The 16,550-nt window shown below is 36.5% G+C and overlaps 3 protein-coding genes across 6 annotated transcripts; 2 read left to right on the top strand and 1 right to left on the bottom strand.

Annotated features, from left to right (window-relative positions):
• The first annotated feature begins 201 nt into the window (after nt 1-201).
• Nucleotides 202-7,808, top strand: LOC140982917 (microtubule-associated protein 70-2-like). The gene is made up of 11 exons (XM_073449706.1): nt 202-586; nt 4,498-4,583; nt 4,924-4,989; nt 5,116-5,286; nt 5,408-5,578; nt 5,674-5,829; nt 5,944-6,090; nt 6,496-6,567; nt 6,662-7,192; nt 7,339-7,481; nt 7,613-7,808. Exons 1-11 carry the CDS (start codon nt 388-390, stop codon nt 7,623-7,625), a joined length of 1,755 nt encoding a protein of 584 aa, XP_073305807.1. The 5' UTR covers nt 202-387; the 3' UTR covers nt 7,626-7,808.
• LOC140982910 (pentatricopeptide repeat-containing protein At1g80270, mitochondrial-like) lies at nt 7,807-11,103 on the bottom strand. Its single transcript, XM_073449696.1, has 3 exons — nt 10,973-11,103; nt 9,577-10,159; nt 7,807-9,145 (listed from the first exon to the last, which is right to left on the bottom strand). Exons 1-3 carry the CDS (start codon nt 11,005-11,007, stop codon nt 7,895-7,897), a joined length of 1,869 nt encoding a protein of 622 aa, XP_073305797.1. The 5' UTR covers nt 11,008-11,103; the 3' UTR covers nt 7,807-7,894.
• Nucleotides 11,104-11,639: 536 nt separating this feature from the next.
• Nucleotides 11,640-15,972, top strand: LOC140982886 (uncharacterized). 4 transcript variants are annotated; one of them, XM_073449672.1, is made up of 7 exons: nt 11,641-11,812; nt 12,008-12,147; nt 13,179-14,027; nt 14,254-14,331; nt 14,722-14,813; nt 15,315-15,383; nt 15,501-15,972. In XM_073449672.1, exons 2-7 carry the CDS (start codon nt 12,024-12,026, stop codon nt 15,789-15,791), a joined length of 1,503 nt encoding a protein of 500 aa, XP_073305773.1. In that variant the 5' UTR covers nt 11,641-11,812; nt 12,008-12,023; the 3' UTR covers nt 15,792-15,972. The 4 variants fall into 4 exon arrangements, with proteins under 4 accessions (XP_073305779.1, XP_073305773.1, XP_073305765.1 ...); XM_073449664.1 differs by having other exon boundaries at nt 11,642-11,890; XM_073449685.1 differs by having other exon boundaries at nt 11,645-11,890; nt 15,538-15,972.
• The last annotated feature ends 578 nt before the right edge of the window (nt 15,973-16,550 follow it).

The raw sequence follows: 16,550 nt of genomic DNA, 5'->3' as shown, positions 1-16,550 counted from the left end.
ATTGAGTTAGAGAGAAAAATATTATAAAGTGTGTAGTATAATAATTTTGAGAGTTTGAGATTTTTACTTTTTACCGTAAATTTTTATTTTTTAACAACAGTTTTAAAGTAAAATTTATTTTTAATGTGTGGGTATAAAATCCTTAATTTACCGTTTATTAAAACCCCGCCTAAACGGCTAGTCCCCTCTCCCTATATAAATCCCAGCCACCAGTTTCTCTCTCTACTGCGAATCCAATCCCACTGACCTTTCAATTCTCTGTCTATCTATACATACATAAATTTTCCGTTATATAAGCGTTCTTCTGCGTACGTTCCGACCAGAAGAAGGGGAATTAGTGTGAACTCTCTTCTATATACTGTTTTAGGTGTTCAGATTGGTGATTTTATGGGGAGTTATTATCAGAATTGCGGTGATGGAGAACAGGGGATACAGAACCTGACGTCACCGGTTTCTTTTAAGGCTAAGAAGAAGCCGGTCATGGCTCACTTCCGAGCTGCTCCCGAGGTGGATGACATTGTTACGATGCTTCATGGCTCTGATCCAGTGCGTGTCGAGCTTACTCGCCTTGAGAACGAATGCCGAGGTATGTTATTTTGCCATGTGCGTCAGATTGTGCTTACTCCTGGGAACTTGTGGGGCTTTTTTCGGAAGAAAGATGTTTTGTTTGCTGGGAAATGGGATATTTTAAAATTTTGCCCCAAAATTTCGGTAAAGTTTGCTTCACGGCAAATATTTAGGCCTCCGGCTGAAATCGGATGCCTAGCTAGAACTTTTCGTGCAAGTTATAATTTTTAATGGAGCTTCAATTTTAAATTGGGTAGCTCCTATACTATATTAATTTGCTACCTACTGTTCTATTATTTTATTCTTTTTTATGAGGAAAAAAACCGCAATAGCTATCTTCAGGTTGCATCCGGTAAACCGTAAACCCGCTAACGGCAAATTGAAAAAAGAGAAGCTACTATTCTAGCTATTAGTATCAGTGGTGAATTATTTTATAATAATTATAGACTGTGGTTCATGATTTGTCCTTTTTGAAATTCAAATTTGAAGGGGTCTGTCTATAATATATGGACGTTTGTTTATGAAGGTCTTCCGTGTTTTGTGTTCTTGTCGTTTATAGAAAGACATAGGATCAATCATGTTTATTTGAAATCCAAAAGCTAAAAATGTGGTCCATGCCTCCATGCTAGCTTTCAATTATCACAAGCAGAACTTTGTGAATGGTGGAATAATTCAGTGGGATTTGGGAATAATTTTTGCATTGAAACTCTGAAAATTTAAAGAAGATGGAATAATGTTCACATTCTTGTGGAAAGAATCGTTGATGAGTGAAGGTAAAGTTAATTTTGAAGGCCCCACGTCGTTTTGCCGTTGTATCTTCCTTTATACATTATTTGCAGCTCTTATATTGATTATTTCCTCTATGAAGTTTATATTGCTAATCGTGGGAGATTATCTCTAATTCAGTGAAAAGTGAAAATTTCTGATTGTGAAAAATTAATTTTCCCATGCTTTTACAGAGGAATACAAGTTTAATAATATGGAAACAGATAATATAAAAATAATCATTCGTAAGTGCATTAAGACAAGCAAATGCTAATTAATGTTTACAATGATTCATAATAATTTATCTTAATAATATCTGAGTAACTCCTGTGAGCATTAATATGGCAACGCATAAAAAAAGTGTTTCTTCAGTAACTTAACAGTAAATTAGTGGACTCCGACAGCCACATTAAATAAGTTCACGGGGTCCAAGAGAATCGGTTTTCCTCCCTTGATCAGGCATAATAAAGTTTAATTTTTTGAACAAATAAATAATATATAATTTCATCATTTCCTTAATCATCACAAACAATCAAAACTATTTCAGAAGACTGAGAAAAAGATAAATCAAATTAACCAAATTATTGCAGAAACACGGAATATCAAAGTGAGGATAAAACATTAGTGTATTGTATAGAACAGTACTTCCGTAGTTTTTACATGATAAAGTGCTGAATATACATTTCCTGAAGTACATTGTTTTGGTTTGATAACATTTTCTGATAAATTTTCGAAGCATAAAACCTGCTCAGTTTCACTCTTATTCAACGGCATTAAAGTTTCTGCAATTGGATTCTGGACAAAGAGGAACGTTCCTTTGTCACCGCTCGAGCGATATGCTCGAGGCTACTAAGAGAACCACTACAAAACAGACTAATAAGCATGCAAAATTTAAACTTGATAACAATAATTAAACAGCGGAAACCAAATAACTTAATCATCTTACAACCCAAATGAAAACAAAACTATAATTTCTGTCTAAAACGTTAATACAACAATATCGAAAACATAATCCTGAACGAGAATACGAGAAACCAAATAAAAACTCCACTGGATGACCACCGAAAACACAACTGCTCTAGTCACTGCCCTGGCCGTTCGAACCGTCCAACCTAAGACTTATCCCGTGGAATGGGGTGCCCAAGATGAAAACAAGGACGTGAGCAACAATTGCCCAATACGAGAATGTACGAGTGTAGAAACTGATATGATGCATATGAAATGCAATATGCTTGGATATCAAGGATCAAGTCAAGAATCTCATATTCAGTTTAGAGGCGCCTGAGTGTGTAGTCTCTGATCTGCCCTAGGCAGTTTTGGCTCTCACACTCATCATCAAGACGTGGACCTACAATGTCCAGGGTCATCAAAGCCCACAGGTCTCGTCAGACACTGTAGCTCTCAATGCCCAACCGTCCACAATACAGAACAGGGCTGAGCGGCTCCAACAAACAAGATATATCTCAAAAGATATCAGGCCCAACGTGATATGTCATACATAATATGCCAAAGCAGTAAAACATATATCATGCAACAGATAAATGCAGCATATAAGTGTGTTTATTATGCTTGGATATCTCAGTTAGTATATCACATACCATACTAAAATAATCTGACAGAAAGCTTACTCGTCTGAACCTAGACAATACTAACATAATGAAATCACCATCAGCAAGCTGACGATGTCTCGATCTACATCTCGGTTCGCCGACCCCTTCGCTCTGAAGCTCCTGACACTAAACTACCCTAGAAACTGGTTAGAAAGCTTAAAGTATATGACTAGAACTCGAGAGAGATTAGCTGAAAGAAGCGGTGCAGGAAACAAATCAGCTTCTATTTTATAGGCTACATCCGGACTAATTCAGAAGATCTGAAATCAATCTTATCTGCCACGTATTATAATTTCATTCGTCTAGTTGGATTTCTCGGGATAATGTAATCTGAAGTAGATTGGGTGATCCCGAATTATCGATTTCTTAATAATGCTTAATTAACAACTCTTAATCAGTATTTCATTCAAAATAAGGATTTGGGTCATTACACGAAAACTTCTTTCACATTCTAATGAAAGCATCAATATTGTTAGATTCAATGAAGAAATATTGATTTGGAATCACTGATGTTTGCATTGGAAACAATATATGAAATGAAAATTGCATCTATCTATCTATCTTCTTCTTCCAAAAGTGTTTAAGAAATTTCCTACGAATTTGTGAAACATGAAGAATTAAATATAAGAGGATGAAATAATTAATGTTGTTGTAACTATACAAAACGACCATCTAAAAATTGAATCTTGAATGTGAGAAGGGGTTGAGACTTGAGATGTATGGTATTAGCCCATCTAATTAGCACGAGTAATTCTTATTGCTGTAGAAAACCATTATTCATTCTGACATTTCATTCTCTCATGAATTGATTCATGCAACGTGCAATGTCCTTCCCATACCTTCTGTTCGTTAATATATGTTGAATGGCCTGTTTTATGTGACCCTCATCCATCTTCCACCATTTGAGGGCTATTTACTGGGTGTTTTTGTCACGCAATGGAAGAACAAATAGGACTGCGAGCCTTTTATATGTATATACATATATTTGTATATTTTTTATGTAAATTTATATGTATTTTAAGAATTGATGAAGATTAACTGAATCAATATGCAGATTGCAATGAATCTAATGTTATAAGGTTGACGATGTTGCTCAAAGTTCTTGTACATATTATGTGCTGCTCATTCTTATCTAATACAATGGCTGTGAATTAGCGTATTGTTTAAAGATTAAATATTAGCTATTTTTGATCATTGGCAAGGACCTTGTTGAAGAATTTCCTTCTTTGGAGATTATTTTTCTTTGGAAGATAGGAACTCAATTAGAATGAAGCTGAAGTTCGTTAAGTTGTATTGAGCTTTGTATTATACCATTACAAGTTGCAAAAAGTACCCACTTCCTGAGATGATAACTATACTTTCAGTGAGCCAACATAAAATGTATCATCATTCAAACGTAAATGTATTTTAGATATTCAAAGAAATTTCATGAAGCCAATGTAAGTGTAAACTGCTAATGATCTAATTTTATCTTGAATTTGGTTTACTCTGGAATTCAAGTAACATAGATTAAAGTCTTTCGGAATTTATATGAAAGAGTGTAGCAAATGTGCAGAAAAGGATAGAGAACTGGGAGAGAGGCACATAGAAATCAAAGCATTGAAGAATTCTGAACGCCTTAAAGAGAAGGCTGTTGAAGAGGTAAGCTTATCCATAAGTTATATACTTATATATATTTTGATGTCTATGAATATGTTGTAAAATTATGTGGGCAGTTTTGTAAGTGATAAACAGAAACTACCACTTGTTGGTCACTTCATTAGACTATTCTCGAATGGTCACTTAGTTAGACACTGATCTGAACATTTGTAAGTTATATTCTGAACAATTATTATTTAGTAATTGCAGACTAAATGAATTTCTTGTTTCTGGCTATTTTTTTATGGTTTGGGTATTCGGATTTTGGTGAGCTGGTTGTTTTGATAAGCACGGGGAAAAGTTCCTCGCTAAAGGTTGCTCATTGATATGTTGTCTTTTTTAGCTTACCGAGGAGCTCAAGAAAGTAGATGATAAGTTAAAAACAATGGAAGCTCAACTTGAAAGCAAGGTACAATACGGTTACTTGAGTTCTGGTATTGGCTGTTGTTTACTTGCTGTGTCTCCTAGATTTGCTTATATATTGAAGCTTAAAGAAGACTGAAAAAATTAATTCTGCTTTCACTTGTTCATTCAGAACCTAGAAATAAAGAAAACTAATGAAGAGAAAAAAGAAGCTCTAGCTGCACAATTTGCTGCAGAAGCCACTCTTCGAAGAGTACATGCCAAGCAGAGAGATGATGAGATGCCTCCCATAGAAGCAATAATCGTTCCTCTGGAGGCTGAGTTAAAGCTTGCAAGATCGGAGGTACTTACCAAGCACCAATTTTATTTTCTACTTCTGAATATACTAAACAAGAATAATTTTGCCGCTCTTTATCAAGAATGATAAATTTGTGATTGGAAAAGTGTGGACTTTGGTTCGTTAGGTGGCAAAGCTACAAGAAGACAACAAATCTCTTGATCGACTCACTAAAACCAAAGAGGCTGCTCTCTTGGAAGCAGAACACACAGTTCAGATTGCTCTAGCAAAAGCATCATTGGTTGATGATCTAGAGAACAAAAATCAAGAGCTGGCGAAACAGATCGAGATATGCCAGGTGTGACTATATTAGAGCAGTTGATGCGTAGAAAAACGTAAATTGATTTCAGGTGTTGCTGTAGATTTCTGATAAAACACTTCTTGATTTTGTAGGAGGAGAATAAAATATTGGATAAAATGCATAGGCAAAAGGTTACTGAGGTTGAGAAGCTAACACAGACGGTTCGTGAGCTTGAGGAGGCTGTTTTGGCTGGTGGTGCAGCAGCCAATGCTGTACGGGATTACCAGCGGAAAGTGCAAGAAATAAATGTAAAGTCTAACTGCTCTTAAATTTTCTTTTTTGTGAATTACTTGTGTTTAAAGCCTCAAGCATTGGCCATCGTGTGCATCTTTTGGTTGTTGCTAATTGCAAAGCTTGAGCAGGATGAAAAAAGAATCCTGGATCGTGAACTGGCTCGTGCTAAGGTTTCAGCAAATCGTGTTGCTGTTGTTGTTGCAAATGATTGGAAAGATGCATCTGACAAAGTAATGCCAGTAAAACAATGGCTGGAAGAAAGAAAATTCTATCAGGTGCGTAATCTAACTTTGAGTGAAAACGTTTGCTAAAATTGATATCATATTAGTAGTAGTGGTACAGTTCAGTGATTGCAAAACAGACAAACCAAATCCAAGTTGAGGAACTCTAATAATGCTAAGCCAATTTCCTGTTATTGGCAACCCGATTCAGTAGAAATCAGTGAAACAAATGAATGAGACTCAAACGGGCATAACTCAAGCGTTTGGACATAATTCAAGCGTTTGGATGTGGATTATGAATAAAGAAAATATTTTGGTAAATGTTTCTCGGATGGAACAATTCTTTTAAATGTTTAGGACTGACATGACTTAAACCGAAGACCTTGGTTTGAAGATGCTAATGATTAAATTTAATTATTTACTCAGATGCAAGCAGTCTGATGATTTAGAATTTTTCAGGGAGAAATGCAACAGCTGAAAGATAAACTTGCAATTGCGGATCGTGCTGCCAAGGCAGAAGCTCAGTTGAAGGTAGGAAAATAGATAATTTTTGTGCATCCCACCATTATTTACTTGGTCGAGATGACAGTGGATCACTTAATCCTCATTATTAACAATTGATTAGGAAAAATATTACTCGCGCTTTAAGTTTTTGGAGGAGAGACTTAAACCACGTTCCAACAGTACAGCCCGTGCTTCTTTACAAGGAAAAAGTTTGACTAGTGGGACTTCACGAAGGATGTCACTTGGAGGAGCAGAAAACTTGGCCATACCATCCTCGAACGTGTTACCATCTAAAAAACTAAATTTATCTAAGTCATCCCGGACAATCAGTTCAAATTCATTGTTGAGGCAGGTAAACAATATGCCAAGTACATTTGAGGGTGACAGCAGGTTAACACGTGGTGATAGGGTTGTTACAGAAATGAGCGAGAAAGATGATCGACTCGTCCCTGGCAAAGATGGCCAAAACAATATAACAGTTACTCCATGTGAGAATGGGGATGGCTATACATTGACTGAGAAGTTGGAAAGGGATAACCATGACTACGTCTCTGGAATGCTATATGATATGCTGAAAAAAGAGGTCACAATGCTGCGAAAATCTAGCCATGAAAAAGACCAAAGCCTGAAGGACAAAGATGACGCTATCGAGGTTTGTTTCCTGACAGCAATTTAAATAAAGATACTCGACTATAGAAAATTTTGAGAACAGGAGAACCAATTGCGACATCCATAACCCAACTCCCACGCCTCTGTGTACCTCTGAGCATTGAACTTTCTGTCATTGGAATTTCACAGATGCTGACAAAGAAAGTTGAAACATTAAACAAATCAATGGAAGTCGAGGCGAAGAAAATGCGCAGAGAAGTTGCTGCCATGGAAAAGGAAGTTGCGACTATCCGTAACGTTAAAGAACATGATCCGAGGAACCGGCATGTGAGGTACATTTGTCATGCCAGGATATTTGGTTCATTTTTTGTTGTGTTTCCCCGAATTCACATTAAAGGACTCAAATTCACGAGGTTCGTTTGTTCTCATTGGATACTGATGAGATTTTTGCTATATTTTTCAGGACTGGACGGTAACTATAAGTTGCTATTGTTATGCCACGATAAGGAGATCTTGTTTATCTAAACTACAGTAAGTACGTTAACAGTGCCCTAAGTTACTTCCCTCTTGAATGTCCCCCATACTGGACTTCTATTGGCTCATTTCAAGTTTTGTAAAGAATTTAATTCTTTCATGATATTTTCTACTTCTCTGTAATGCCATAATTAATGTATTAATAAAATATCACACATAATCTAACACCTTATTCAGTTCGAATCAAACTTGGGACAAAGAGCATTCATTTTCATAATTCCAGTAAATCAGCCACATTTGGCTTTCTAAATGCATCGACCTTAGCCACCTGCATGGTAAATGATTTACTCGGGGAAAGACCATCGCCCTTCATCCTCTCAATGAACCCATAAACAGGAGCCTTGGCATTTTTATAGGCCATAAGTAGTGTGTTATATTGCGGAAGACGTGCAGCGTAGCCAGCCTTTCTCATCCTCAGGAATAACCTCTCAGCATTATGTGTATCCCCTCTTTTTGCATACTGATCCATGATTGCTGTGTAAGAATTAAACAGTGGCCTTCCCCTTCTTTGTTGAGCAGCTTTCTCAAGAATATTGTCAGCTTTTTCGACTTCTCCAGTTCCGATATAAAGCGTAACAAGTGCGTCCCAAGTCAGTGAATCAGGGGAACAACCGCTTGCCTCCATTTGCTTCACAAGATTCTTCGCTTTTGTGAACATCTGGTTACTTGCGTAGACCTTAAGAAGAGCAGTAAAATGCTTTACAGATTTTTTCTTCAGTTTTTTTACCATTATGTCGAAAGCTGCCTCAGCATTTTCAATTTTTCTGAGCTGTCCCCAAGCTTCAATAGCAGCCATACAGTCTTCCCACCCTGGACGAGATTCACAAGCTTTCCAGATTCTCCCAACTTCATCTTCCCTACCAAGTGAAGCATAAATTGGGAGTAGAACCCGACAGATTCCCAGATTTTCATTTATATCATCTCCTTCGACCTCCTTTAGCATGGTGTCGGCTTTATCTTTTAGCCCGACAACAGTATAGTACCGAGCCAAGGACACCAACATGTGATTGTTAGGTTTCACTCCTTCAGCCTTCATTGTCTCAAGAATTTGCTCCATCCCAGATATATCATTGGATTTCCCCTTTATATCGATTAAAATCTGGTAGGTGAATACAGATGGTTTGATGTTCTCTTTCTGCATGAAGAGCAGAACATCAGCAATTTTCTCATCACCTCTTCTCTTGTATAGAAGTAGCATCTGATTGCAAGAAAAGAGTGAAACAGGTAATCCTAGATTCTTGATTTTAGCAAACACTTCCTCGGATTTCCTCGCATCAGTAGCAGCAACACAATTTGCTAACAGAGTTCGATAGACTAATTCACCTCTAAAAGATTCAGGAATCTGCCTGACATATCTTTCTGCCTGTAAGAGACCGCGCACTTTGGCTAGTAAATCGACACGAGAAGCATAACTATTCTCAAGAAAATCAAGACGCTTTGACTTCTCCAACCATTCAGACAGCTGGAAGATTGGAAGGAAAACAATGTAAGTGCCACTCTGAATCTCCTAAAATTAAAAGACATAGCATGCATTGACTCATCAATATGAGTTGATTAATTTAACTACAAAAGGAGGTCCACTTGAGGGATCTAAGGCGTGTATATAAAGTCTCAAGTTTGGGTGGTAAATGGAGAATTTTTCTTAACTAAATCATTCTCAGAAGCTTCTTCATGGGTCTCCCAGATGGTTCAGGGAGACCCATGAAGAAGCTTCTGAGAATGATTTAGCTAGTGCATATAAAGTTGACCAACTATGTAAAAGAAAAGTTCATAATCACTTTTTTAAAGCATTTGCAAACAAAAAATTGTTGCTATTTGTTGGCAAGATGTAGAGAAGCAAAGATGAACGGTAAACAAAATAAACATCATACAATAAACTATAAGAATAACCACCTGCAAGGCTTTGAGAAACATCCGTCGTTTCCGAAGTTCAAGCATGGTTAATGATACCTCTGTCTGAGTAATTTCATTTCCTTCTTCAACCCATTTCTCACAAACTTCCTTCATCGATACGGCGAGAGCAACTAGGATAGTATTAGTTAACGTTGAAGTAGGTTTAGTTTCGGGAGATCTTTTCTTTCCAGCATCAGCTTCAGTAATCGATGTCTCCAACTCATTTTCCTCGTCATCTGTAAAACCATCCCCTTCAAATAACATATCACTATTCTCATCTCCAGAAGCAGATTCTTGAACTAAACCACATGGCATTTCGAGATCAGAAAAACCATCCTCCAACTTGTCATCATCATCTTCTACATGGCTCTTGGGACCGGCTTGAGAAGAAAAAGGATGAACTTCTGTACAAGACCTCAAAGAAACAGAAGATGTGTAGTAGAATCTCGTGGTAGATAGCACTTCGTCAAATAATTTTTCTTCATTTCCAATCAATCCAGCATGATAATTTTCCAAACAACAAGTTAAGATTTCTGACTGCACACAGCTTATTCGAGTGCTCCCTGAGCTTAAACCTGGATGCCTACGGCACGAATAAGGTATATATTATTAAAGCATTCATTTTGGACAAGGCTTCCCATTTTACCACAAATAAGATGATACAATCACAAACTGGTCTTCTTTGCTGTGACAGACACTACCAGTTTCTAAAAAGCCAGAGTTCACTGCCATTGAGCCTGAAAGTTGAGTAAAGCTACCGTTTCAAAACCAGGGTAAAGTTAACTACCATTTTGATAAGATAATCAAAAGGAAACATCTAACTCACTTTCTTCCAGTTTAACCAACAGTCTTGCAAATTGACAGAAGTGTCAACAGCAGATCAGTCAAAACCCCTCATCTATAGACTTAAACTTACATATTAGAAAAGAATATACAAAGATGAAGACAAAAAAGGTAAGAACATTTTCTTTGTCCGACACCACATACTTCACCCAGCAAAATTCCACGACGAACACGAAATTTATTATTAAACAAAAAATCATTTCCCCGCATCATCTGATCATAAACAAACGCCGCCATATGTGACACGTTGCCAACAAAAAGATACTAACGAAACTTAAAACGCGAGTAAAAAACACTCCCCAGCAGAGAACAAAAATGATTCTTTTTTCTTCCTCGATGTATCTACCAAAAGTCAGCAACTTCACCAGAACAAACCTTTCAGAAAATTACACAGAAGACGAATGGCACCCCATAAATTAATCATGTACATTCCAAAAGATACATATTGTGGCTAAAGCATGTAGCTTTGGCATTGCGTCACATTTCTCCAAGGGCCCATGAAAAAGGAACACATAAAACAACACTCTCGCAATAAAGAAGAAGACATAGATACCTGAGATAAACAGAAGCTCTGCGTACTGCCCACATGCTGACGGTCGATTTCCTAAATCAATTTTGCCTAAACCTTAGTAAACCCATATAGTACAGAACTGGGGGTTGTTTCAGACAATTAATTTCGGGGAAAAAGTGTAAATGTAAATACATCAACGTTAAAAGAAATTGGATGACTAAGATTTATTTTTTTAACCGAAAATGACTAAATACTGTATGAAAGCAAAAAAAGTTATAGACAATTTGCTAATGACAGAGAAGGTTGTGCTTAATAACGAGATAGAAATTGAGAGACAAATCTCTTATTTGGGCCACTCATAAAAAGATATTATTTTTTATGTCAAAAGTATTATTTATTAAGATAAATATGGACAGAGTTGATACGTAATGAGAATGTATCACAAAACACTTGCTAATATTCAAAAGCCTATCCTTTTATTTATAGGTTGGATCGGCAACAAATATTTAACATATACATTTTTCTTCAGGGAATAAAATCTATGCAACAAGTTCCAAATTTAGATTAGGATTAGGTCGATTGTCAAAATTAAATGTTTTTTTAAAAAAAATTATTTGTTTTTATTAGTGTTTTTTTTAACCTAAATATCTAATTAACCTAAAGATTAATCTTGGGTTATCATTATCAAACCCAGTGTTGGCCCAAGATATGAGGCCCACAAGTTCAACCCAGAGCCCAAAAATATCTTGCTCGGATTCTTTTCGAAGCAGAGAATCAATACGAATGGAGTAAAAGCGAATCCTGATATCGAAGCACCAAGCTAGAAGAATCGTCTTTTCGAATTGGAACCCGAAAGAGAACGAAAAGGCTTTGGATTTTGCGGTTCTTCCTCTAACTCCTCCAACGATTTTTGCTTGCGTCACGTGGATCTTCATATTTTCTCGTCTACATGTTTATTTGGTAGACATACTCACAGTTGTGCATGTGTGTTGTGTTCGTATGCGAAGTGTTTAGTTGAACATGTTTTTTATTTTTTATTTCTATTTTGTGGTGGAATGATTCCTTTTGGCCCTTCAGGTGTTAATTTGGTGGAATGGATTCGAAGGTCATAGAAAGCGTGGACTCGAAGGCGGAATTTCGGAAGCCTTTAAATGAATCGGCTGGCAGGAAGTATCGGCGCCGATCTTCTATGAGCGGGTCATCCTCTTCATCGGATGGTTAGTCGTTTGAAATTGTTTCATTTTTTTTTTTTTTTGCTGAAATATTTGGGAGAAAGAAATTTTATAATATGTTGCGTGTGGGAATGAATCTTCTAAAACCAATGTGTGAATGTTGGTTTCAGATTTACTTGTTCAACTTGCAAGCTCGAGACATAAATGTTTGTAAACCTGGGTTTTGCTGTGATTGATATTCACTAATAGCAAAATATTGAAGTTTTTTGAACCATGAACGGGGCAATTATATTTTTGTATTTGGTATTGATTTAAAGAGTTATTAAAGGAGCTTGCTTTTTTCTTGAAAGATGCATGGAGTAAGTGTTCTCTTGTTGATGCGGCCTTTCTCTAACAATCTTTCATGTAAATGACATTGAGATTCTGAAATCCTATCACCTATTCTACATAGAAACTTAGGAATGTTTTCGAAATTCTATGTTCTTTGACTCTTTCAGGAAAAGGGTGAAGTTAGTATGCAAAAATCTCTTCTGATTGAGTTTCACCTTCTTATTTGGTTTCTAGTGACATCTTCTGTTTGCTTGCTACTCTAATTCCCAGGCTTACGTCAAGGTATTTATAGTATTTCTTTTAATTGATTTTAGTACAGTTGTTATATGAGCCTCAAAGTGGAAATGATCTAGCAAAAGCATGGGGATTTTTCCCTTGTACTGTTAAATGTTTTCAACTTCACGTGGTGTTCACATGATGATAGTTGAAAGCTGAAATTGACGATTTTTCTTTGGAATAGCGCAATTGGCTTGTTTGCTGTGGGTATTTGAATTCTTAATGTATTAATTATGGCATCTACTGAAATATTTGTTTTTTCATGCATTACACATGAGCGTTTCATTACCTGAACATTGGGGAATTGTTATTCTTTATTGTGTTTTTGAAAGGAACTGAGAAATTAATGTTTCTCCAATTATCTGATTGTGTCAGGTTCTCTTTAGATTGCTTCAGCTGCTGTAATTAATTTTATCCGTCGATCATAGTTAACCGCCTTTTACTCACGTAACTTCATTTAACTTGTCCAGGGAGCCAGCGTGACCGCAGCTCCAGTCCAGTCCCATCAAAGAAAGATACTGCAAAAGTTGCTGATGATAAACGAAAAAGGGATGATGGTAGGGGTTTAGATAGGGATTATGGTAGGAGTCAGTCCTACCGAAGTAGTCAATTGTATAAACATTCCGATCAACAGTCATCTTGGGTCTATCACAGGCACGATGAGCACCGCAGACGGGATAAGCATGTAGATGACTATGACCGAGGTCATTCTAAGTCATCTTATCGTTCTGTGCGTGACTCGCAGGACCACCACACTTTGCATTCCTCTAGGAGGGAGAGAGATCTCCATGGATCTAGAGACTATCCAAATGACGTGGACATATACTCTCGGAAAAAATCTGATGGTTCAGGGCACAGAAGCAGGGACGACGACTCATCTGATAGAGCTGGATCTGGAAGGAGACATGCTAATAGTGAAGACCGGAACAGGTTTAAAGACAGAGATAGGCAGGGAGATGGTAGAGATTATGAAGTTGGGAAAACAGATTGTCGAAGGAGTTCTTGGGATCACAAAAGTAATCACTCATTCATTTATGATGAGCCAAAGGGCCAGCAAAATGATTCATCCTCCCGAAGAGAGAGTTCCGGTCACTGGAAAGAAGCAGCTCAAAGAGATGTTAAGGGACTGGATAGTGAGACGACCAGTGAAGAAAAGAAGGGACATGATCATCGGGATAACTTTAAGGAGCAATGTTATGGAAAACTAGTGGAACACACTATTTCTGATGGTACAAAGGAATTTTTGAGTAACGATCAAGATTCTCTTACGAAGAAGCCAAAGTTATTTAGCCATGATGTCTCAGTTTCTGGAGCAGATGGTATACTTTGTCAACTTCCATAGCAACTTTGTATCCTATTTGTCTGATTTTGATATGTTGTGTTGTGACACCTCTCCCAAATGATAAAACCGCTGTCAACTGGCCATTGGTAGTCGGAGTCATAAGTATATCTCCTTTTGGTTTGTTATTCATTCTAATCACTCGGTCTCTAAACCTAAGTTTTAGCTGATGAAAAGCAGTTTAACTTACTGGACTACTGAAATAGGTACTTCAGAGCAGTCGTATGTGACAGATTCTGATATTGATGCTGCGAAAATCGCTGCTATGAGAGCAGCTGAATTGGGTAGGTCAATTACTTTATCCGAGCTACTTTTTATTGAAAGCTAAGTGTCTTGATCTATTGTGTTATCCCCATTTCCGCTAGTACACTCATTTCTCTGTTACTAAGCGAAGTCATACGATGGCTGGTAAAATCGTTGTCCTTGCTTAGTCTGTCGTGTGCAGTTTTTGGTTGTATTTGTCTCCCAAGTACCAACATACAAGGTCAACCCTTACCTGATTTGTTAGCAGAAGCAAACATATTGTAAGGTGTCTGCTAGGACCTAAATTTTCTGTAGGAGCTGTCATTATTACCATTATGTTTTTGCGGACCTATTTAATCACTATATTTTGACTCTTTATATCCGATGTAGCTGATTGAATTTTTTGGTCGTTTTTTTTCTTGGAACTGCAGTTAATAAGAATTTAGTTGGTACCGGATGCATGTCGGCTGACCAAAAGAAGAAGCTTTTGTGGGGAAACAAGAAGAACACCAAGATTGAGGAGGTATGATCATTGCTTTTATATGAGAGATAATAAAGGGTGAAAATTTTTGTAGTGTTCGATTTTTATCTTTGAAGTAGTGGATTAGTAGTCTACCTCCTAACTTATAAGGGTCATTCGAAAACTGAATTTCCATTGAAGAAAAATGGAGCATTATTTGTGCACATCCTGATAAGAAATGTGAGGTAAAAGTTTGAGATAAAGGGACCACTTTTATAATTAATCTTTTATATTATTCCAAATTTTGAATACGTAGTCATGAATTGTTGGAGCATTAGACTGTTCAATTTAGCTCCAACAGAATATACAAAATATTGAAAATATAGTTATCAACAAAATATTAACTGATATTGTTCCATTACGTTCTGTGTTCGTAAGCAGAACCAGCATCATATTTAAAAGTATCCAGGCCCTTCAGTTTTTGGATTAATTTTACTTCTGGTGTTTTTGTATTATTCATCATCATATCTCATTTCTCTATGTTCAATACAATGCTCCACATAGTCTGGTCATCGTTGGGATACTGCAAATTTTGGTGATCGTGAACGCCAGGAAAAATTCAACAAACTCATGGTAATTTCTAACTTCTCATTGCTTTCAATCGAACATCACACTCAACTATGTGCTACTTTTGATTGATTATTTATAGTCCCCATTAGAATCTTATTTCACTTACTGACACATTTTTAGAGTCTGAGGTTGCATTGGTGCCTATGGCCAATTGTAGGGCGTGAAAGGCGATGCGACAGTGGGAAACCAGCCAGACAACCCCGATGTGGAGAAGCAGCAGGAACAACTACAGCTGGAATTGGAGAGGCAATACACTGCGGGGCTGCGTCGGAGGGATGGTCGTACTGTTGGACTCGGTCTTTGAAAGCTTTCTTTAGCTACTTGAGTACTTGTATTAAAGTATCGTTCCTTATTGTCTTGTATTATTTTAGATATAGTTCTTTTGTAAGACAAACTTCTATCGTATGGTAATTTATCGGCACGTGCTGAAGACTAATCGAGATTGTTAGATATAATTCTTTTGTAAGACAAACTTGTATCGTATGGTGTGATTTGTTGTCCTTTGATCACGACTATAGAGATTGCTAGAAATGTGATTCGTTGGAGGTCGACTAGACTTGATATGGTTGAGAATGCTGTCTCTTTTAAATTTTCTTGTGTGTTTTGGTGGTTTATATGTTGTTGCGGTTGCCAGCATTTGGATTGAGTCAATGGATAATATACTTTCGTTGGTTATCTAACTTGAACAAAATAATTCAAATCCAACTTTTTATTTATTTACATTATAATTATATTAATCATAATAGATTTTAAATATTTAGAAAATTTTTTTGAGATTAATATAATTATAATATAAATAAATAAAATATGGATTAGAATAATAAAAAAAATTAAAATCATTTATTTCAAGCAACTCAATTCAACTGTAACCTTACATTTGGTTTAGAACCTTGGAATCCCAGATAAGTGTAGATTTTGGACTCGGGGAGTCGTGTTTTTTTTTTCTTGGGTGGTAGTTAGTACATGCTGATTTATGATAAGTTATTTAGCAATGAGTGTATATTTTGTACTTGGGGGTGTGTTTGGTACAAGTGATGAGACAGATAAATGATTGATTATGCTATAGATAACAAGATTGATATATTATTAATCAAACATTATGTGATACTATTAAGATGGTTTGGTTCAACATTTTGAATATGTGATTAGTTTTTAAATATTAATAAATTT

This window comes from Primulina huaijiensis, chromosome 1 (assembly GCF_012295235.1).
Source record: "Primulina huaijiensis isolate GDHJ02 chromosome 1, ASM1229523v2, whole genome shotgun sequence".
Taxonomy (NCBI): Eukaryota; Viridiplantae; Streptophyta; class Magnoliopsida; order Lamiales; family Gesneriaceae; genus Primulina; species Primulina huaijiensis.
Note: the sequence above shows the minus strand (reverse complement) of the source record. Positions and strands in the feature narration are given on the sequence as shown.

What these genes read in the sequence shown, in the direction of transcription:
- LOC140982917 (XM_073449706.1), top strand. Translation starts at nt 388, where the DNA reads ATGGGGAGTTATTATCAGAATTGCGGTGATGGAGAACAGGGGATACAG. An exon ending in AAGCTCAACTTGAAAGCAAG is followed by an intron (nt 4,990 to 5,115) that starts GTACAATACGGT and finishes TTGTTCATTCAG; the next exon opens with AACCTAGAAATAAAGAAAAC. An exon ending in ACAAAGATGACGCTATCGAG is followed by an intron (nt 7,193 to 7,338) that starts GTTTGTTTCCTG and finishes GGAATTTCACAG; the next exon opens with ATGCTGACAAAGAAAGTTGA.
- LOC140982910 (XM_073449696.1), bottom strand. Translation starts at nt 11,007, where the DNA reads ATGTGGGCAGTACGCAGAGCTTCTGTTTATCTCAG. An exon ending in AGAGCTTCTGTTTATCTCAG is followed by an intron (nt 10,160 to 10,972) that starts GTATCTATGTCT and finishes TTCGTGCCGTAG; the next exon opens with GCATCCAGGTTTAAGCTCAG. An exon ending in TGTTTCTCAAAGCCTTGCAG is followed by an intron (nt 9,146 to 9,576) that starts GTGGTTATTCTT and finishes CCAATCTTCCAG; the next exon opens with CTGTCTGAATGGTTGGAGAA.
- LOC140982886 (XM_073449672.1), top strand. Translation starts at nt 12,024, where the DNA reads ATGGATTCGAAGGTCATAGAAAGCGTGGACTCGAAGGCGGAATTTCGG. An exon ending in TATGAGAGCAGCTGAATTGG is followed by an intron (nt 14,332 to 14,721) that starts GTAGGTCAATTA and finishes TTGGAACTGCAG; the next exon opens with TTAATAAGAATTTAGTTGGT. An exon ending in AAAAATTCAACAAACTCATG is followed by an intron (nt 15,384 to 15,500) that starts GTAATTTCTAAC and finishes ACACATTTTTAG; the next exon opens with AGTCTGAGGTTGCATTGGTG.